General features: G+C 40.3%; 1 protein-coding gene across 10 annotated transcripts in view; it reads right to left on the reverse strand.

The window, feature by feature from the left end:
* Positions 1-23501, reverse strand: part of APBB2 (amyloid beta precursor protein binding family B member 2) — a 329064-nt gene that overhangs the window by 196328 nt on the left and 109235 nt on the right. For 5 of the 10 annotated variants that reach the window (XM_054029786.1, XM_054029785.1, XM_054029778.1 and 2 more), the window contains exon 3: positions 16722-16832. In XM_054029786.1, the coding sequence (XP_053885761.1) occupies positions 16722-16767 (46 nt within the window). In that variant the 5' untranslated portion in view covers positions 16768-16832. Of the gene's footprint in view, positions 1-1580; positions 1600-14469; positions 14599-15891; positions 16025-16717; positions 16833-23501 lie in introns of those variants that run through there. The other 5 variants (XM_054029780.1, XM_054029781.1, XM_054029779.1 and 2 more) reach the window with 5 other exon arrangements.

Raw genomic sequence — 23501 nt, forward strand, 5'->3', positions numbered from 1 at the left:
GGGTTTGAGCTTATCATCTCAGATGCTGTGTAAATTCAGTCATAACCAAAAGTCTGAACAGCTTCATAGTAAAGGTAGAAGATACATTTTATACAACAATTAACTAAATGCTAAAAATAATTCTCTAAATTTTCTAATAATGTAACATTAAATTAAAAGCTGACTTCTCTACAAAAGTAAATTTACTATAACATTTTAATTTGCAAATTTCAATGCTAAAATGTCAACACTCTCATGAAAAGGTTCTGACGCCCATCTTAATGCTATGTCTCCCCATACCACACTCACCCTTTACATACAGAACCTGCAATTCTGGTCTCAGTTACACTGGTGCAAATCCAGAGTAATTCCAGTGACATCCAGATTTATGCTGGTATAAGTAAGCTCAGAATCAGGCCAACATGCTGGAAGATTTCCATCCTGCTATGTCAACCTTCATTGTGCCATCTTCAGCATACATGCTGCATGATTATCTAAGCATGACCCTTTTTTTTTTATTTTTTGGGTCCATGCTGAGCTTTTCTCCTTGGGAGTGGAACCAGATCCTGAAAACAATGGCAAAGTTTTGGGAAACTGTGGTGGGGAAATCAGGGTGCTGGTGTTGCTGCTACAGCCAATGTCTCTCTTACTGGAGGAGAAGAGAAAGACTGGCAGGAGTGACAAGGAAAGCTATTGTTAAAAAAGTTATATAATGCACAGGTTGGGGAAAGAGAATCTATACATCTAGGCATAGAGCTTAGATTATCCACCAATATAAAGTTAGTTTTTAAAAGTCAGATGATACATAGAGTACATAATTAGCAATAACCCAAATTTAGGTGAATAGATTTAACAATACAGTTTAGATATTAGAATCCAAATACTCGGGTGCATCACTCATGAAAAGTTGTACAGAGATTTGGTTGTGGAAAGCAAAATAGATCAATGAGTGGAGATTGTCCCTCAGTAATTGAGAATTAGATTGGCTGTCCATTTAGAAAATACTACACTGAGACTAGAAGTGGCTGAACATGGAAGCTGGAGATAAGAAGCTGCTGATAGGGAAGCAGTAGCTCAGCAGAACCGGAAGGAAAGTTACTGACTGGAGAACTCTGAGCAGGGAAGGCGCTGCTTGGGAAACACGGGAAGCAGGAAAGGAGTAGGGTTGCAAGCAGCTTATTTGAGTGCCTCTCCCTTACCAGGTGCCTACTTTGCAATAGTCAAGATCATCTTCTACTTCCCAATCTGGCTCCTAGGGCCGCTCTCAACAACCCACTTCAACACCTAAACCAGCTTCCCTGCTGAGCATTGACCCATTTCACCTAACACTGCCGAGCTTCCACTCCCATTGCTAGCTTCCTTACTGAGCAGTTTCCTCCCCTGACTCCTGACCAGTTTAGAAGACACCCCAGCCAGCCTCCTCTGCCATATAACTACATTTGCAACTTTAGAGATAAACATATAACCAACCAACTGCAACCGCCTAGCAGCAATACTATCTGTGTTATTGTGATTTTCTTATAAGTCTTGTTAATGAAAATCCTTAATACCAAACTGTCTTTATATAATGCTATTAAGTTAAAACAAACTTGAAATCCTACCATGGGTTTAAGCATTCAAGTAGAGCGAATCTTCTTATCAGTTTTCTTCAGGTTTCCCACCCCAATTCCTTGCTAGCAAAAATGTAGAGACCAGACAATACTCTCAACCAGATTCTAACTGTTTTAAAGATAAAAGCAAATAGTAGGTCTAACTCATGGTCCCTTGCATTATTATTTTTATAGGATTGATAGGAATTTTATATTAGATACAGATACAAATACATACATTTATACTTGACTGCTTATCTGAGGCACAGTCCTTAAGGACAGAGTGTCTTGCATTTTAGCTTAATAAAATTGTATTGTCACCATGTACCATAGAATTTTTCTTAAATCCAGTGATCACATAAAAAAAAACAATAGATGCTCCTTCCATTTACACAAAGCATAAAATAATATACGCTAAGGAGCTGCCCTGAACTTAGCAGCAGCATGGACAAGATGACCTAGTGAGTCTTTTTTTCCATTTAATTCTCTTTTCTTTTTTTTAAATTAGATTTTTTCTTATGCAGAATGGAATAGTCTGGCAGACAATAACCTGAATTAACATCATATGAAGACAGAGAGTGTGCCATATCTGGGCTCCCTGCATGCAAGACTAAGAAGACTTTCTGCCACCAGATCTGTATATTTCCAGAAACACCATTTGTCAAGTAAACATCTTCTGTCAAAACAGTTTATCTTTTTGAATCCTTTGGTTCAAATACAAGCACATACAAGGCTTAAGAATTTATTTTTTCTTCATCTCTGCATAGATGCATAAATTCTGCAATCAAAAATGCAATACACTTATTTATCACCCCTTCTTCACTCCCCTCAAACACACACACATTTCTATATGGTAAAAATAGTGTGTATTTCATTCTCTCTCTCTCTCTCTCTCTGTCTTGCATCCAAACTGAAAAACAAATTTTAAAACCTTAATTGAATTCCTGCAATTGACTGACCAAGCAACCAGCTGGATTTGCTTTTCCAAAGCTTGCCATTTTTCTCTCTCCAACGTCAACCAAAATTTAACTCGTACCCATTCTTGAAATGCCATATAAACCTGTTTCGGATTACCAAAACCAAAATAATCCCAACCAAAATAATAGAAAGCAAGACAGCCTTTGTTTTCTTAACTGTGTCTCACATGTTTCTATTAGGGCAAACAAAGAAATAAACTGCCTCATAAAGCAGACAGGCTATCCAGATTCTTAACAAGATAATGGAAAGAAACAATGATGGATGCTCTGCTAAATTTGCCAGGCAAAACGATTTAATCTGAATCAGACTGTATTAGTTCAGACTAGAATTTTTTCAGCTTCCACATAAATCTGACATAGTTCATTTGACAACACTTAGATCAGGAAGGAGAGCTATTCCAAGAATGGTTACTTATTGAACACAGTGAAAGAAACTGGCAGGATCTATTACCAATGCCCAGCTTTCCAAATGTTCTTAATAGCACCAAGTCAATATCAAGGCCTTTAAAAAGCCTTTTGATCAGGACATGCAGGTGAATAAAACACCACGCATAAAGATTGTTTATGCTCATACAACAGCTTTATTAACTAAACATGGTTAACTGATTCCTTAACTATTGTGCAATAAATAAGATGAGCCCAAAAGGAGTGTTTGATTAAAGTAAAAAAAAACAGCAAGCAGAAGGAACAGTTATCCTTTGCGTAGCCCCACGCCCATTCAGCCCAGCCACTGAATCCCATTTGCAGTATACAAAAGCTGCTTTGCTCCTGAAAAGCTCAGGAACAGTAGTGCATATTCTTGAGCACCATCTACTGGCACATTAACTATTTTACATATAGACAGACCTCTCTCTCTCTCTCTCTCTCTTTTATTGACCAATTTCATAACAACCAAAACCTTGAGGCCTGACAATAATGAACCACTGTTCACCAGTTTATTGTTAGCTACAGTTTAGTTCCTATCCAGGTTATTCAGAAAGGGTTTTACACCAAAATTACCCAGATTGAAGCTAGAAGTTTTGAGCCAGATATTACTGAGGCAGTAATACGTGTTTGGAAAAGCAAAATACACTTGAAACAATGCTGCAGGAACAATACTCGTTTGTTGGTCGCCAGAGCAATCTCATGATTCAATCAGGGTTCAACAGAAGAATGTGTTATCCTTTGAATGCTGTGTTGTTGTAGCCGTGTGCATTCTGACAAGTTCCTCTGCACATCACCAAAGCCAAATTCACTCAAAATCAGTTTACACGATCCTTTAAATATGTAACCGTTCTCTGTGTTTTGTATTTTAGGAATAGAACACTCTTATTCTAATATACTTACTGATGGCCGTCAATACATCCAGGCCCCAGCAAAAATATTAAACAAACAAATAAAGGAAAATTCACAAGATCAAGGTCATTAGCCTATATCTATTTTACATCAAATATGATGTGAGAATAGGAATCCACTTGGGTCTCAGACTTTATTCTGGTTTAAGGGAGGATTTGAGAAGTAAATAAAATAAATGGGACATAATCTATTAGTACACTATATGAAACTATCATAGATGAAGAGAGACAAAGTGAAATAATAAACAAAATCCAAAATGTAAAGAATGGAGAGAAATCAAAATACAGCAGAACCTCTCTAATTCATATGGACTGGGAATCCATTACAGATTAGTTTGCAATAAACAAAAATCATAGAATCCAAATATAGTTTAATCAAAACGTTTAAATCTAAGTACCTTAAGTTAGGCATCTAAATAAAAAAGACCTGATTTTTAAGTGCTGAGCATCTGCAGTTCCCACTGACTAATAGTAGCTGTAGGCAGGTGACCAGCACCTCTGAAAATCAGGCCACTTTTATTTAAGGTACTTAAACATGGATTTAACAGCCTAACTTCAGATATTTAGGTTCGTAAATTTGACCTTTGCTCATTTATGTAACAAGTGTCGTTTAGTTTTAATTACTTACATTTTATGATCTGCTAGTTAATACACTGTAGTATATTTTTTAAGTGTAATAAATCTTAGTAACAAAAGACATCCCTATAGTGCATCTACATACCTTTGTGACATGAGACCATCTGATTTTTTGGGGGAGAACTGTTGGTTTTGCAGAGTAGCAAAATCCAGATTGGCAAGGTTCTAGTGTATGTTGGTACAGAAGTGAACCTTGCTTATCTTACCTGGCTAGATTATTTTATTTAATGTTTATTTAAATAATCTTTTATTTGTCTTACATTAGTATAGTATTTCTAACCAATTCTAATATAATTTTCTCCTTTTCTCCCTGGCTCATAAAGGAGGCTTGGGTTAAAAATAGGAACCTGCTTGAAAATAGGAGGAGGATTCATATCCCTTCCCCGTGTCTTTAACATATAATGGGATCAGTTATTACAGTGTTACTTTCTAAATCAGAGATTAACAAACAACAAAAGAAAAGGAAAACCATCTAGTCAAGAAGACTTGATAGATGATTAGTAACTATCTCCAAGGATTATCTGTCTCCCAGAGTTTATTATAGAAGCCACTAATCTGCACCAACAAAAAAAGGATGGTTTCAGAGTAGCAGCCGTATTAGTCTGTAGCCGCAAAAACAACAGGAGTACTTGTGGCACCTTAGAGACTAACAAATTTATTTCAGCATAAGCTTTCGTGGGCTACAGCCCACTTCATCGGATGCATCTTATAAGGATGGTGCTTGGAAGACCACTTTGGGCTTGGAAGACTTGGGCTCAATTTACTGCACTGCCACAGACTTCATGTGTGACTTTGGGCAAGTCCCTTAATATACATTAAAGACTGAGACATACAATGGTAATGGGGGCCATTTAAGTACCTTAAATAGGAAGAGGTAACTACAACAGTTTTAATTAACCATCTGACATTTCTCAGAAATTGGAGCAGACTTCCAGATTCTGAGCTCCATTTTGCAGGGATTCTCTTATTCTCCCAAACCTCTGAGTTAAAAAAAAGTTAGTCCCCATCTCCATCAACATCTTCCTTCCTAATTTTCTGTTCTCTGTTACTGACTGCAGAGGATGCATGCTGGAAACAGCATGAAACTGGTTGGGTTCACATTCTGTGGAGCAGTAGCAAGAGGAAGAAAATGCAATTCACGTCAATGTCACTCACATACGTGTATCCTACCAATTGCATTCACCGTTTTCAGTAATTGAATAGGGTGTATATCAGAACACAGGATGCCTTTTCAACAGGAAAACTCAAATTAGTCTCCACACTGACAATCTGTAATTTGCTGTCCCATTAAAACTGAACTAAAATTAGGCTCATAAACCTTATAAGAAAAAAAACACACACCAAGAACTACATCCTAGTGCGGTTGTCTATAAAAGCACAATTTTCCCCCTCTCTACAAAACCTTAATGGTGCAAACAGAAAATATTCCGTGAGAATTATAAATAGCTAATTTATAAACCAATTGTTATTTTTCTGTTTAAGCAAACTGAATACTAACAAAATTATGAGTGCCAGACTAAGTCATATCATACTGTAACTCTGCAGAAAGTTGATTGTTTAGGTCAGTACCTGAATATATTAATTTTACTTGCAGCCTGCTTTGACAGCGAGATCAAGATCTTCTGTTTAATTTTGCTGTGTTATGTTGGGAAACCATAATTCTTATTTAACTCAGGGCACTAAATAGGGTGACCAGATGTCCCAATTTTATAGGGGCAGTCTCGATTTTTCGGTCTTTTTCTTATATAGGCTCCTATTACCCCCCACCCCATCCCGATTTTTCACATCTGCTGTCTGGTCACCCTAGCACTAAACCATATACACAACTGAAACCAAGATGTCAGGCTTACCTTATGGGCCTTATAAACTAAGCAATTCATAGGGAAGTGGAAGGAGAATATAACAGAAATTAACTGCGCTTACTAGCGTATAGATGTTGCTAAAGTTTGGCTAAATTACAACAAACATGAAACCTGGCAATAAAAGACATGAGAAAGGCAGAAAATCTAGTAGTATTGTTACCCTGGACTCCAATAAAACCTCCTGCGCCTTATATACAAAGCTTTAAGTTATCAATATGTCAGGCTGTTTTCACCATTTTCCTCTTGTAGTGCTGTTTTCCATAAAGCCATAAATATATAAAAAGTATTTGAACAATAAAGTGACTAAGGCAAACATAAAAGGGTAATGGAAAAGGTACTAAGTTGTACTTCATGAATAGTTAAACTCATTGCTGTCAGTTCATTTAATATTGTCAGCTTCATTTAATGCAAGTTAAACCTCAAGTCTGCAATTCTTTACCTTAATTTAGGAAAACTGTTTCTTCTCTTCCAAAGAGGAGGTGTCACTGACTTGTGTTACAGCAATAATACATAGAAACTATATATATATATCACATGCCTGATTTAAGAAATAATACCAGACAGAATCTCACATCACGGGTAACATTTTCAAAATAACATAAAAGAAGAATACCTAGCTCTTACATAGAACTTTTCACCAATAGATCTCAAAGTGTTTTACAAACAAGGTCAGTATCATTGTCCTCATTTTACAAATGGGGAAACTGAGGCACAGAGAGATGAAATGACTTGCCCAATGTCACCCAGCAGGCCAGTGGCAGAGCCAGGAATAGAACCCAGGTCACGTGAGTGCCAGTCTAGTGCTCTAGCCACTTGGCCACATTACCTAAATAATTTAGGAGCTTAAGTGGCATTGACTTTCAATGGGACTAAGGCTATGTCTATACTTAAACCACTACAGTGACACAGCTGCAGCGCTGCAGCTGTGCCACTGTAGATCTTCAGTGTACAGTAATGGTTTTCAACCTTTTTTCATTTACAGACCCCTAACAAATTTCAGATGGAGGTGCAGACCTCTTGGGAAATCTTATACACAGTCTGCAGATACCCAGGGCTCCGCGGACCACAGGTTGAAAACCACTGGTGTAGACAATTAGTATGCCAACAGGAGGGGTTCTCCCATTAGTGTAGGTCAGCGGTTCTCAAACTGTGGGTTGGGACCCCAAAGTGGATCGTGACCCCCTTTTAAAGGGGTCACCAGGGCTGGTTTAGACTTGCTCGGGTCTGGGGCCGAAACCTGAGGGCTTCAGCCCTAGGCAGTGGAGCTCAGGTTACAGGCCTTCTGCCTGGGGCTGAAGCCCTTGGGCTTTGGCTTTGCCCCAGCCTCCCCTCCCCCAACCCGGGCGGCAGGGGTTGGGCTTTGGGCCCCCCACCCAGGGCAATGGGGCTCAGGCTGGCTCAGACTTCAGTCTCCCTTTCTGAGATCATGAAGTAATTTTTGTTGTCAAAAGGGGTCACGGTGCAATGAAGTTTGAGAACTCCTGGTGTAGGTAATCCACCTCCCTGAGTGGTGGTAGCTAGGCCAACGGAAGAATTCTTCCATCGAACTAGCACTGCCTACAGTAGGGGGTTAGGTCAGTATAGCTATGTCTTTCCAGAGTGTGGATTTCTCACACCCCTGAGAGACATAGCTATATCGATGTAAGTTCCCCATGTAGACCAGCCCTTAGGTTCCTAAGTCACCTAGGCACTTTTGAAAATTTTACCCTGAGGCTGTTTGGATTGTCCGGAGCAGTGGCACTTGTATCTCAACAGTTTCTTTTCTCCATCTGAGCAAACTGATATTTGCAACTTTCCGGAAACAAATTTGAAAAATGTCTTCAATAGGTATCAATTATGCCAAAATTTTAAGGCCCGGTTTGCATTTAGGCCTCTTTACACTTCTCCGGTAGCGTAAGGGAGCTTTAAAGTGGGCATCAATTACATTTTGTCAGATCAGTATAAAAGATCTTTGGTGAAAGTGAGAATCACACCCTTAGAATAAATATTTTCCCACAGAATCATCGGAAAAATAAATGAGTCATTATGCTGCTTGTAACAGGAGAAAGAGACAGAAAATATCTTTAGGTTTGTCTGCACAGGAAATTTTACCAGCATAATTATACCACTGGAACTATATGAATATAGCTCCCATGAGTACACTCTTATTCTGGAATAAAAATGCCATTTTTTTTCTATTTAGATTATGTTGCTTTGGATGTGTTATAAATTAAAATGAAAAAAGCCACTCTTATTCCAAAATAAGAGTTTCCACATAGGAAGTTATAGCAGTATAACTACAGCAGTACAATTATACCAGTACATTTCCCCATGTAGACGAAGCCCTAACTGGCCTAGGGAGAGCGGTCGGCAAACTTCTAGGTTGTTCTATCAAGTCTCAGTTTTCATTGAAAATAAAAGGCTCTAGCTGTTATGGTTGTGAAGAAAACTTTCACAATGTAACCCCTACACTTAAAACAGGCTGCGTTACTGTAGCACTTCAGTGAAGACACTACTTATGCCAACAGGAGGGGTTCTCCCATCGGCGTAGGTAATCCACGTCACCGAGAGGCAGTAGCTAGGTTGACAAGAGAATTCTCCCATCGACCTTGCACTGTCTACATTAGTGGTTAGGTCGGTTTAACTGCATCGCTCAGAGGTATGGATTTTTCACACCCCGAGCAACATCGTTATGCCGACCTAATTTCTAACCAAAACCCTGGTCTACACTACAAACTTATGTCAGTATAACTACATCATTCAGGGAAAAATCGACATCCCTAAGCGACCTAGTTATACTGACCTAGCCACCAGTGTAGACACTGCTAGATCAACGGGAGGGCTTCTCCCATCGACCTAGCTACTATCTCTCGGGGAGGTGGAGTACCTATGCTGATGGTAGAAGCTCGCCCGTCAGCGTAGGTAGCGTCTTCACTAAGCACTACAGCAGCACAGCTGCACTGGGGCAGCCCTGTCAGTGTAGACAAGCCCTATGTGTAACTGATACAGCACATTCTGCTTAAGTTTGCAGAGCCTGAAACATTGGGTAGGGTATGGGAAGGGGAATGCACTGAAGACATGGATTTACCATAGCTTATGCTTGGAGGTGAAGCCAGTTCTTGTGGGGTAGGAGTTGGGGAGACAAACACCAGCAACCCATAAAGAACAGAACAAGGAGAAGGAGCATGGGGGCACACAGCACAAGAGGAGGTGGGGCAAATAGCAGCACATGCAGGGATTTCCCTACACCTCCCCTAACTATGTCATTGCCCCTCTCCAGTGGTCAAACCAACCAAGATGAAGAACATACCAAGAACATACCAACATACCATCCAAAGGTTCAAGTGGTGTATCTACATCCAAACAGCCTGAAGCGCAAATACAGTGATCTATTGAAGAAACAGTGTCTCCATAGCCTAAAGGCAGTTCCCGATGTTTCTCAGTCAAACATTTCCCGTTCATTGAAGTTACAAAAGATGGCTACTAGCACCTCTTGCAAAAAAGCTTATGAAGAAGGAAAGCTTCCCACCACTACAACTGGTAAAACTGGAGAGCTTGGTTTGCCAGAGCAATCAGCAAAGCCAATACTATGTGAAAATGCTGCAAAACACCAAGCCTCTTGACTACATCAGCCTGCAGAAAGCCTTGTAAGCCAGTCACTGTCAAAGCCAGTTCTAGTACTTAATGAGGCTGTTAGAAATGCTGGAGAAACAACACGGTTTATGCGAACAAACATGGCTGTCACATTGTACTTTCTATTTACGCAAGAGATACCAGAAACTACGAACTGGAGACCAATGTTAAATGCATTGTCACTTGTTAACCCTGAAGTTGGACCCTGGTTCTGAACAAGACTGGCAAATGATCACTATCTTTCTGCAAGAAACTCAACTGAGTGGTTAGAAGCATCTTGTGCAACAGTGAAAGACTCAGCAGTTGAAAAAGTGAAGAACTCTCCCACCATAGTCAAAAAATTTGTATACGTGTCTGATAAATGCACCAATGCAAATGGGTGTCAAGTATTATGTCACTGCATACATTATCTTGATGTCAGTGGTAAGCCAGTAGATGCATTTCTAGATGTTCAGGTTATAGAAACACATCGGTTGCATCTGTGACAACCCACATATTAGAAGAGTTAAATGCTTGTAAATTGGACCCCAAACAGATGGCTGTGCAGTTGCTGGAGATGCAAACTTCTCCGGAAGACATGGTACAACATGGAGTACAAGTTTTTCTCAGAGAAAAGTGTAACCCCAACCTCTCCTATATACACTGCAGAGGCCATCTTAATTTCAGTACCCGGACAGATACTGGAGCAAATAATTAAAAAATCAATTTGTGAACACCTAGAAGATAATAAGGTGATAAGTAGCAATGAGCATGGATTTGTCAAGAATAAAGCATGTCAGACCAACCTGACAGCTTTCTCTGACAGGCTAACAAGCCTTGTGGATAGGGGGAGAAGCGGTAAACATGGTATATCTTGACTTTAGCAAGGCTTTTGATACTGTCTCACATGACCTTCTCATAAACAAACTTAGGAGATACAACCTAGATGGAGCTACTATAAGGGGGTGCATAACTAGTTGGAAAACCGGTTCCCAGAGAGTAGTTATCAGTAGTTCACAGTCAAGCTGGAAGGGCATGTGGAATGGGGTTTTGCAGGGATTGGTCTTGGGTCTGGTTCTGTTCAAAATTAAGATGATTAGATAATAGCCTAGAGAGCACACTTATAAAGTTTGCAGATGATACCAAGCTGGGAGGGGTTACAAGTGCATTGGAGCAGTGATTCTCAACCACCAAGACAATTTGGAACACAGACTAGACTTTGTACTTGTGAACGTATGTGCATAGGTGCTGGAAGTAGGAGTGTGGCACACCCTCTGGTTTAAAGTGGTTTCCGTCATATACAGGGTGTACAGTTTTGTTCAATGGCCTTCAGCAACCCCACTATACAAATTGTTCCAACACCCGTGTCACTATCCTTGCATGTAACTCCTCGAGTCTCTAAATCTGAGACAAGTAGAAGAGGTGACTTTCACTCTGTTGAGCTTGAAACTGTAGCAACCAGAGCCGAACCCATGGTGGTGCAAGATAACATAACTAAATTTATCCTAAATAAAATAAAAGGCTACATATTTTAAATTTAGGACAAAAATGAAAATATTTTTGAAACTAACACACAAAAAATTGATTATGCAAAAGAGGTAATACAGGAGGAGTAGATTTCCTCATGCAGCTTTCTCCCAACAAAAGCAGCACAAGAGACGTCCTGTGCTGACTTTCAGTTCAGCAAGGTCAGTAATAGCAGTGGTAAACAGCGGCAGCAAGCTTATGTAGGGAGCACAAAACATTTTATTTCCTTTAGGTCGGTAAAGATGCTTTGCACTGATTTTAATCAGGGTTATTGCCCTTTTAAATTCCAAGTGAGTATAGATTAAATGAACATTTTAAAACCACTTTGGGAATCCACACCTTGCTCAAATAAATTGAAACACATTTCAATTCACCTTTACACTTAATTTAAGAGCTACAGATGTTTATGTCTATTTGTACTTCAAGAATTTGTATTTTAAGCATATTTGGGTAATTCTACATTTATTAATATTAGGCTCTAGAGAAACTATTTGTAATTTAAGATGATTATAAGATTCCTTTTATACAAAACTTTTCACTAGTCTCCTCAGACTATCAATACTATATTTATGAAATCATTCAACTTATCTTTTAAATGGATTAAAGATTATCTCTGGATGTACAGAATAACAAGTGCTCCACATAGCACTAATATTTCCCCTTGCAGATTTTATTCATCTATAGAAAGGGATATATTTATTTACAAGCAACACAAAAGCCATGAAAATCAAGCTAAATGCTGGACTATGCCCTTAAAAGTCATTAAGTAAAAAATCATACAGTTAAAAATTCTTCCCTTAGTTACACTCAATGTAGATCTGGAGTAACATCAACATCAATGCAGTTATACTAATTTACCCCAATAATGAGAACAGAATTTGAGCCCATATTTTTAAAAGACATTGTTTTATCTGCTAACACCTTAATTTATTAAAACGGAAGTTTTAGAAATCAAATGCCAATCACTATTGCTGTTTCTTTATTGTGTGCACTTCCCACAGACTAGAAAATGAAAATATATTTCTGTGTCAATATCTGAGTTATGTCTAAAGTAGAGCTGGACACAATGTTTTTCCATCAAAAATGCATTTTGGGGGCCCAAAATTATTCTGAATAGTTTCAATTTGCAATTTTTTCTGAAAGAGTTGAAATGTTTCATTTCAAATTTTAATTTTAAAATGTTTATTTTGACTTTATTTGAAATGGCAGTTCAATCTCAAACTTGGCGAATTAAAAAACAAACCAGGAAATCATCTAGAAACATCCAAAACAGATGAATCGAAATGAAAAACTCAATTTTCTTGTGTGCATGTGTTTGTTTTTTGTTTCGAGTTGATTGAAAATGTTTTTGTTGATTCAAAATGAACTGAAAAAATGAAACAAAAAAATCATAATATGGAATTGACTCAAAATGTTTCTGTCTATTCAAAATGTTTTTTAGATTAGATGAAAAAACTTTGAAAAAATTAAATTTTGCTTTGAATCAAAACAGATTCCCCCCATCCCCAATTTGGCCCTCAAATTAAAAAAAAAATATATCACTCAGTTCTGCTTATTACCTTGATAGCTAAGCTCCAAAAAGTCACACACACAAGTTTTTGGCATAACTGGAAACAGACAATAGATCTCCTGGCTTTACAACAGGACTATCCTTCCCCAAAAGCTGTGGATGAAGGAAAGGGGAAATTGGGACCCACACAAAGAGAGATGGGTACATCAGGACCTGCAGGGCTTGTCATGGTCTTCTTTAAAACCTTGGACAGAACCAACCATTTTTTTAAAAAAGGAAGGGCATAATTGCTGTGATGTCTAGCTAGAAAGACTGTTCTGAAATTTTAGCTCTGATAATGTTTGCAAAATGTCAAAGTAATCATTTTTCATCAAACGCTGTTTCCTAAAAAAAAGGAGACTGACTGCCTCCTAAACCACTAACAAGCTTGAAAAATGGTCAGACATTGACCTAAGGGAAAAACAAAGGATTCAGCAACAAGAAAAAAAGTACCATCCTATAAAAGTGATCTGTCAGGTCTCTGTGTTACACAAACATCACTTTTCATATCTTAAAGCATTAGAGAATCACCTTTGAAAGTACTGTGTTTTCAACAGCAGCCTTGCAGGGCTGCCAGCAATTTATCTTTGCTTGTGGACAGTTCAGTTCAGGCACTGGGAAAAGTGCCTAGGGGCTAGAGTGAAGGAGTTGGGCATTAGAAGGATTTCTGCTTGAGGTGAGAGATTGGAATCAGACAGGCGATCTACTCAGACCAAACTCCTATGGCCCAGAGAAGAGCTGCACAGGAGGTTTGTCATACTGCCGTTCCTCTCTAGCCCTGCTTTTAGAGTCAGGTGGAGGCTGGAGAACATGGAAGGAAGGGAGTGCTGTTCAAGAGGAGCATGAGGGAAACTGGGCTTCAACCTCCTGTCTTGTGAGAGTGCAAGCACAACTCCTCTCTCATTATCATGACCCAATTAAGAAAGCCCACTCCACCCACATTATGATTCCCCAAATTCACCCCCTGCCTCCCATCACCCTTCTGCTCAGTTCCATTCCTCCTTGCCATCCCCACATCCCAGCTCAACCCCATGGCCACCACTTGGTGGTTCAACTTCCTTCCCCATCCACATCTGTGCTCACTCCCTCAAACCCCACATATCCGTGATAACCCCTACTTCTCACAACCCCAGCACCCTCACAGCCCCAGTTTCCCCAAGGATTCCCTCATAACCCTGATCCTCTCACCCCATACCACTGTGCACAGGCTAACTCCCTTCTCGTGTCACATAGCCTGCCACGCAGTCCACAATGCCCCCCACCATGCCTCCTCAGAACCCCACTGTGGCGGATCAGTATGTGTCTGTATGTCTATATCAATCTGGAACGACATTCTGGTACTTCAATGTTATTTTTGACTGGAAACTGTGCTGTAGCTTCCATCTTGAGCTGGGACACGCAAGAGGTGTTAAGAGAAATCCTTACCCTTGCAGAGGGGCTCACAATGGGAAAGCCATCAAAATCCCTCAACCTCGATGATTTTCCATTCAAATGGGTCCAACCAGAACAATGAGCCAGCTGCAGTCCAGGGGAACTAGTTTGCCCAGTTTAGACCTAGGGAGGAAAGGAGGAGGGCTGGAGTTGAGCAACTCATCACCTGACTGACAGGGTTTTTGAAGCTGCTTGGGGGAGTGACCTGATAAATGGGGATCAGAACTTTATTTAAGGGCCAATCCTTCTTGAGTCTGGGCTGTCTCACCAACCATCCATCGGCTAACAGGAAGGCTGAAGAGGAAGAATGGGGTGTAAAAAGGTCATGGAATCCTGAAGGACATTAACCCAAACTCAAAAGGCTCTCGGACTGATGAGGATACTGCAGGAGGGAGTTTTACGTACTGGTGTTTATTTTTTCTAGATCTGTAATTCTTGTGCTTTGTCTATAAGTAACGTGTATGCTTTAGCAATTCCTTTGCAAAGTCTGTGCTCTCTTGTTTTAACGGTCACAAGGTCCTTGAAAGGTTAAACAGTAAATTAGAGTACCCGTGAGTGTGGAGCTCTGAGAATGAAATTCTTGAAGTACTGTGGAGATCAGGATCAGCAGTGGCCTTGGGCCTATGGCAGCTGGACTATGGGTTCTACATCCCAAGAAAGGATACTAGATAGGGAGTCTGTACCCCAGGAGTGTGCCTTAAAAGCAAGACTTAGAGGCTGGGTCTGGATACTACTCAGACTCAGAAGGCTTAAAAGCCCCTGGGATCCAAAGGCTTGCTCAATACAGAAGTCTCCTCCCCATCCCCCCCCCCCTCCCCCCAACACACACACACACACACACACACACACACACACACACACACACACACCAAAGTTCAGGTATCATCTCGGTATTACCTTCAAAACTAGATACTATTTTTCTGAAGAGTTTGTGTCATCTCTAATAGGCTATTTTAACAAATCTGTTTACAAGGACAGGACAGCTACCCTTTCTGAAAGAATAACAACTCCCACCTGTTTATGCTCTCTGTATGTGTGTATATATATCTCCTCAATATATGTTCCATTCTATATGCATCCGAAGAAGTGGGCTGTAGTCCACGAAAGCTTATGCTCTAATAAATTTGTTAGTCTCTAAGGTGCCACAAGTACTCCTGTTCTTCTTTTTTTGAAAGAATAAGTGTAACTCATCTCTGGCCTGGATTTAACCTCTAGAAGCCTGGGGCCAAAATAAACTAAATCAATCTCCAAAACTAGAATCTCAGGCGATAGCAGGAGTAGCAGGAGATGCAATGGTTAAAGTACCACCCGAATGACTAGTAAACTATTTCATCCCAATGTTTCAAAGAGAAACTAATATAAACTAAATATTCTGCAAAGGCTCTGTACAGTAAAGAAAAAGTGATATTGTTTTACCTCGGTGGCCTGAGGAATCAACAGATATGCATGGGGACTGACAGCAGTCATCTGAAGTTAGGACTGTCACACAGGAGATATCACACTACCTCCTGGGAAGATCATTTCATGTACAATGTAATATAGCAAGCCTGCAGGCTGAGAGATTAGCATTACCCAAGTTGTTAGAGCTACTTATCAGTTTTCCAATCAAATGAAAGGTGCGGGTGACAAACTTTAAAGAGTCTTTAAACTTTTTACTGAAAAGATTCCTTAGTCAGAGATAAATTAATAGAGGTCAGCTAAGATAAGCTAGATGGCCATGAACTGCTCGTCAGCAGAGAAGACACAAGCAAATATTTAACTCAAACAGAAAAAAAAATGAATTAATAAGACACAAAAAGCTTCATCTAAACTGGAAGATTTTAGCAATAGTACACAGCTTTGAAATGAGCTGAATTTTTTCAGGTTATGCTCGGGCAGTTTATTAATTTGAGGGTTTCTAGCACTTTAACTATGTCTGTGGCCCTGGACAGTGTGAATAAAAGAAAGTTGGAGACCTGGTGCAATAAGCCAAAGTTGAACAAGTCAGCCAGTACATCATTTTTAAAGGTCCAGAAATTACCTTTGCAGTTTGAACAAAATCGACAGAGGTAATGTGGGTTATATAATTTGGGTATATAAATATCAGAAATATGGCATCAATAAGAATGCTTCAGTGCCCATTCTAAAGACCAGTTTGGAATTTACAAACTTTCCAGCTAATGGTTTCAAAATAATGGGAGACAACTTAGCACCTTTCAAAAGTGTAATAAAAATATGACAGGTAACGAGACCAATCACATACATACATGAGCTGCTTGGACGATAGTGAGCCCCTGGGTATCGCCTGCCCATAGTGCCAGTCAGCACATTACCAGACGCTGTCAGCAGTTTTCAAAGTACAAGATCGAAATATTGAACTGTGGGGGAAGACAAGAATAAAACAAAACAAACATGAAGATTTAGTACAATGGCTTTATCTTTTTCATTAAAATGCTAATGATCTCCACAAATTTAGGGTAACTATGTTTATAAATTATGTGTAGTCATGTTGTCAGCAGAGATGACAGACTGCAAATTTATCATTAGTGCTCAGTTTCCATTAATAAGCATACATAAATTTTAAGGCAAACATCAATCTCACACAGCACCTTTTCACTGTAGCTTATTTTGGTTGATGTCACAGACAGCGTAACCTAAGTTTCACAAGAGTTTTGCGCACTTATTTAAAACTAGTGGTGCAGTTATGGTTAGTGACAATATCTTTATTTTGATAGAGCAATTTCTGAACAATAATAAAACTTTGCATTTAATTTCAAATTAGTTGACTATTTCTCTAAAATCATGGAGTCTGTACTGGAATACCGCAGTTCTCTAAAAGACTGGAAAGAAGTTAGTCAATCAGGAAAAGCAAAGCACAGATAAACGTTCATTTTGGAGAACAGAAATCTTGCCTCCAATACTGCTGAGTCAAATGTTGCTGAAACTGACAAGTATTAATGTAAAACCTTTCAGTCTACAAATATCAGAGGTTCTGGAACAATTTGTATAGTGGAGGTGCTGAGAGCCATTGAACCAAACTGTAAACCCTCTATATAATGGAAAACACTTCAAGACAGAGATGCGGCACCATCCCCAGTTCTAGCACCTATGACAAATAAACCTCCCATAATAAATAAGAAGCCCCATTGTGTTGTTCCTTAGCTCAAGATTTCCAACTCCTCTTCCATCTGCAGAGTCTCCTCAGCCTATCTGCATGTTCATCTCCCAAGATAGCTGACAATAATCACCTTCTCACAACTGTATAATTTAAAATAATTAAAAAAAACCCCACACCTCTTTCCCCCCCCTAAACTGGAGAACAGAATTCTGTTTCCTCCCCCCCCAAAATGTCAGGAAACATTTTGCTGCTTCAGGCTGAAGCTACATGCACTTACTGATTCCCAAAGGATACCTTGAGAGGCAGCTTTGTTTAGTGTATAGGGCATGGGATTAGGGTTGGGGAGCCACTTTCACAAATTTCCATGCATCTCAGCTCCCTGAGGAAATTTAATATCAATTACTTCCTGAATTAGATGAGCTCCCTTTGTTGGAGGTGCCGGTCACAGTTCAGGGCAACTCTATTTCCTCTCCGTGGTCCTGTAACTTTAGGCTCCTGACTCCTCAGCAGTCACCTCTCTTAGGTGGAGACCCATGTCTCTCTCCCTTCCTGAACAGGGTTTTTCCAGACTGCACAGTTCCCTGCCTACACTGTGATATTCCCAGCAAGCCAGACTGCCTAAACAGGCCAGCATCTGTACTTTGCTCTCTCTCCTCAGAGGTTATGAACAGCATAATTGCCTACAGTTATACGTTACCCCACAGCTTTTTCTGAACAAGCACATTTATTCTTAAAGTGACATTACAGAAAGAACAAATTAAAACAATAAAAAAAGGCATATGCTAATAAGCTTAGCACAGACCACCTGCCAACTCCAGAAGGGACTCTGGTAGGAGTCAGTCCTTCAAACACCACAAAGGGATTTTTTCTGTTGGTTACAAGTTCATAATAGCTTTTGCTCAGAACAAGCGCACAAACTAGGCAGATCAGCCTTTTTCTTTACATAGCTTGGGCCTTTGATCATCAGATCCTGTGAACAGGTGATCAACAGACAATGGCCCCATTCTCAGAGCATAACTTCAAAAGGCTGGGTTCTTGCATAACTGGAAGGGAGGACAGGAGTTTGCAATCACTTCCCCCTAGATATTTCCCTGGAAATTCCCTTCACAGGTATTGTCCCAAAACACAGTTCTTGTCTGCCACATAGTTCTGTATGGTCCTTTGATCATCCAGGCCCACAATAATACATAACCTTTGTACCTAATACAATGAGACTCAAAGATACTTGCATTTAATTCAATAAGGTTTTTCAAGGATATTGCAGGAAATTGCTATATCTGACACAGTCTTGTCAGGAAAATCAGGGCAGGTGAACTTTATACAATTCATCATCATTCAAAATGACCCCTGTGGCAGACCAGCCCCTTCATAATCTCTGAAATAAAGTCACCTTTGAGGCTGGGTATCTAGCAACCCCAAAAAACACTCTCAAATTCTCAGATTCATAGTCATAGTCACTTGCTAAATGGATGCATAGAAAGTGTACTGAGCAGCTTGCCTTCCGGAAATGGAGGACCAGATTTCTCTACAGATGAAAATTGGAGAAAGGCTATTGAATAAAGTTGTACCCATTTACACCAATAGAGAATTTGGACTGTAAACAGAAAAAGACAGCAGAAAGCAGTAAAAAAAAAAGTTTGGTCTGGGATGGTGTGTAAGCTCTACATGTAGAATTGCCAACTTTCTAATTGCAGAAAACCAAACATACTTGCCCCACCCGCTGTCCCTGGCACACCCCTTCTCCGAGGCCCTGCCCCCCACTCACTCCATCCCTCCTCCCTCTGTCACTCGCTCTTCCCCACCCTTGCTCATGCGCTCATTTTCATCGGGCTGGGGCAGGGGTACAGGAGAGGGTGCAGGCTCCAGGTGGGCCAAGGATGAGTGGTTTAGGGTGCAGGAGGGAGTTCCAGGCTGGGGGGGTGGGGCTGAGGGGTTCAGAGGGTGGGAGGGGGTACAGGCTCTGGGCTGGAGGGTGCGGGCTACGGGATGGGGCCAGAAATGAGGGGTTCAGAGTGCAGGAAAGGGCTTCAGGCTGGGGTGCAGGCTCCGTGAGGGAGTTTAGGTGCAGGATGGTGCTCAGGGCTTGGATAGGAGGTTGGGGCACAGGAGGGGCTTCAGGGTGTGGACTCCGGGTGGCGCTGACCTAAGGCAGCTCGGGAAGCAGCAACATGTCCCTCCAGCTCCTAGGCAGAGGGGCGGCCAGGTGGCTCCGCGGGCTGTCCCCGCCTGCAGGTGCTGCCCCCACAGCTCCCACTAGCTGCGGTTCCCGACCAATGGAAGCTGTGGAGCCAGCGCTTGGGGCAGCGCCTGCGGGAGGGGGCAGCATGCAGAGCCTCTCTGGTCGCCCCTCTGCCTAGGAGCCAGACATGCCAGCCGCTTCCCAGGAGTTGCACAGAGCTGGGTAGGAAGCCTGCCAGCCCTATGCCAACTGGACTTTTAGACACCTGGCAACCCTATATACATGACAGCAAGAAAGACTAAATCTTACTCTTTTATTTTTATATAATCTGCTCCCAAAGAAAATGACTTTTATAACTATTCTTCAGCATGTTCTGCACTGTAATGTAGTTTCCTCAACAAAAACCTCTTTCCACGTGCTTTAAAGATTTCTGTGGCTTAACTGAACCAGCCGATTAATCCAAAAACTGATTAGCAATACAAGTCTTGAATTTCCCCACATTACATCTGTAGACGTTATAAATATGTTAGAAATAAAATCTCAGAGAGAGAGAGTTAAGAACTGCACAGACTTCACGCAGCAGCCCATTACATCAACTGTTAGAAGCAGCATAAGAGGGATGACAAAAGCAACCCTTTAATGGATGCCACCAGAGATGATGCATTAAAACATGTGGTTTGAAGCCTTTTATAATTTAGTTAATGGTTTTGACACAACAGTTTGTGAATGGAAAAAACAGAATTCTTCTTCCGTCCCTAGTCCATTAATAATTCTTTCCCCTTCCTCATATAGTCAGCGTGCTGGTGTTGGGTAAGAAAAATAGCTCACTCATGAAATGCCCACAGGTGATTATAACTAAATACAAGAGATGGTAATAGTCAACAGCTCGGCAGGGGTTATTCTTTTTACTTTATATTTAATAAAGTTATCTGGATACAGATGATTCTCTCCCCACCGATATTATTTACAATTCCTTTCGATGCCTTTAAAGAGAAACTTGAAGGGGCTTTGCGTAATGGATTGAGAAGTGCAGTGTTTCTGTAGCTTTTATAAATAGATCCTTGTCCTTTTCCGGAAAGCTGTAACTTTTTAAACAATGCTACCTACTAAATCATAATAAATATCCCTAAGCATCTTACAGCAGCAATACATTAGAGGTACTATTTTCTTTCCTTCCCCAGTGGCTGAAGCAGCATCACAGAGGCCCTCTGTACCCTGCTGTAACAACAGCTTTAAAAACATGCTTCAACTGTAGCACAGTTGAGCTAAACCAGAATGTGGTTTTCCTAACACTGTGGCCCCAAATGGGTCTAAACGATACTTAATTGGACTACTAATTGGAAAACTAGAGATCACAGCTGTGAATAAATATATACAGTGAACTCAATGGCAACAACAACATGTGTATTAAGACAGGACATGTATAGAGGATTTATTTGACCGTAATCTGAGATTTCACCAATTTTTATCTTAAAATGAAAACTGCACTGACTTGTTGCAGTACCTCACAGAGCTAAATATATGTATGCTAAATAATAATGTATTAGAATGAGTTGTCAAAATACACTTTACTTTTCAGTATCTCCATTCAGTAACTGGGATTTTTGCACTTGGAGTTACCATCTTAATGATACCACACTGTGCCTTCCAGCAGAGATATGTCTCGACTAGGATAAATGGTCTTTTATATATTAACTATCAGGTTTTAAAACTTCAGTATAAACAGGGGAAGTTGATTTTTAACATGTTAGCTGGTCAAGGTGACCACTAGAGGGGATCCTAGGGTTTACCTCAACCAGTGTAGCTTGAAAAACAATTTGCCCTGTCTACATCAGGGTGCTAAAACATGTTAGTTAAAACATGATCGCTAACATGTTTAAAAAATAAAACACCTGTCCTAGTCTACACACCCATCAGGCTGATCAAGGCAGATTTGGACTGAAAACCTCCAATTGTCAAACGAGCCCAAGCAGTTCTGTATGTACTGTTTTGCATGTACACAACTTAGGTGCACACATGTGTCTTAGGTAGACACAGCAGCCCCAAGAAGCACACAAACTCAGTGGGACCTGCAAATCAAAGTCAGGCATGCACAATGTTATCAGTTCTAGGGCAGCAGTCTCCTGTTTTTTTATGGATTCTTGTTTATTACGCTTCAAACACTATTATAAAAAGCCTTTGTAGTGTCTTATATGTCTCTATAAGCAGATAAAATTTTTAAGTATTCTTTATTACAGCTCTTCTTTGAGGAGTGTGTTGCGTTTGTTCTGGGTGCCTAAAGAATTATTTTCTCACCTTTCATTATGACCTTATCTCAGCTCTCTGGAAGGTGAGTAAATATTTTCAGGGAATGACGTTGACAGTAGTCACGCAACATAAGCAAGTACAGCAGACAACCGAAACGTACATAATGCATATCATTTTATGCTGGCTATGGAGGTGAGAGCCTGAAGGCAACATGCACTTTACCTGCATGCCAGTGTGTTACTAACAGCCTCAGTGACCAAGCAATCCACCATCAGTCATCACAGATAATGAGGAAATAAATCAACTTGACAGGAATTCTTCCCTCTCAGACAGGCACATTTAAGTTGGTGCTATCATTGCTACTTCAAATCTTGTCCTCTTCATAAGCAGTTTCCTTTACATGCTTCCCGTTTATCAGTGCAGCTTTCTTATTTCTTCATTCCTCATTACATTTTTCATGGCAGCTGCAAGAGAATTTCATTCCACTTCCACTGGCCTCGCAACGTTTGATGTGCTTGAGAAAAACTTATCCAGGCTTTTCTTTCCATGTTTAATTTGGGGGCCAAATACCAGCAGCTTAGGACCAGATTTACCACTGGTGTAAGCACAAGCAAATTCTGTGACATCGGTGGAGTGTGCCAGCAGTTAAGTTGAACTTTCATAGCTACCACAGACATTGACATTATTTTATGTCGTACGAATATAATAATCAGACTACTGTGCCTAGAAGACAATTTTGCTCTTTGTTTAGTAATGCGTCTCATAAGACTTTCAGATAACACAGTGAATGAAGCATAAGAGCCTTGAAGTCTTTAAATCATAATTTGAGGACTTTAGTAACTGAGTCAGAGGTTAGGGGTCTATTGCAGGAGTGGGTGGGGGAGGTTCTGAGGCCTGTAACGTGCAGGAGGTCAGACTAGGAGATCATGATGGTCCCTTCTGACCTTAAAGTCTAATCGTTATTAAGAACCTGGTATACAGGATGATACCTTGGCCCTATTCAAGTCAATGGGAATTTGACTATTGATTTCAGTAATGGGCCAGGATTTTACCCGCATATTCCAAATTCACTGAGAGAAATTAAAAGAGGAATAAAAAGAATTAGTTAGGTGAAATCACTTATAGAAAAGTCTCAGGTCTGGATACGACAAGCAGTCCATTTGTTTTCACTTTGTTTACCAATAGCACCAATCTCCCCAGTAGTTGATTGAATAGTGATTACAGAATACACACATTATCAGAAGTTCTTGATGATGTTGCAGTTGATTTGTTCATTCACGAGCATTATAGCTCATGTAGATAAGTGCAGGGTATAGAGGGTTAGTCTGAGATGCTGCCTTTGTCAGGAAGCCCCCAACTGAAATACTTGCTAGCACAAGGTCTTGTGATGTCATGAACGTGAGATGGAAGTTTGCACTGTATAAGAAGCACACAATCAACCTGCAGAGCTCATTGCCAGGGGCTGTTGTGAAGGTCAAAAGTATAACTGGGTTCAAACAAAAA

This window comes from Malaclemys terrapin, chromosome 5 (assembly GCF_027887155.1).
Source record: "Malaclemys terrapin pileata isolate rMalTer1 chromosome 5, rMalTer1.hap1, whole genome shotgun sequence".
NCBI classification, from domain to species: Eukaryota; Metazoa; Chordata; order Testudines; family Emydidae; genus Malaclemys; species Malaclemys terrapin.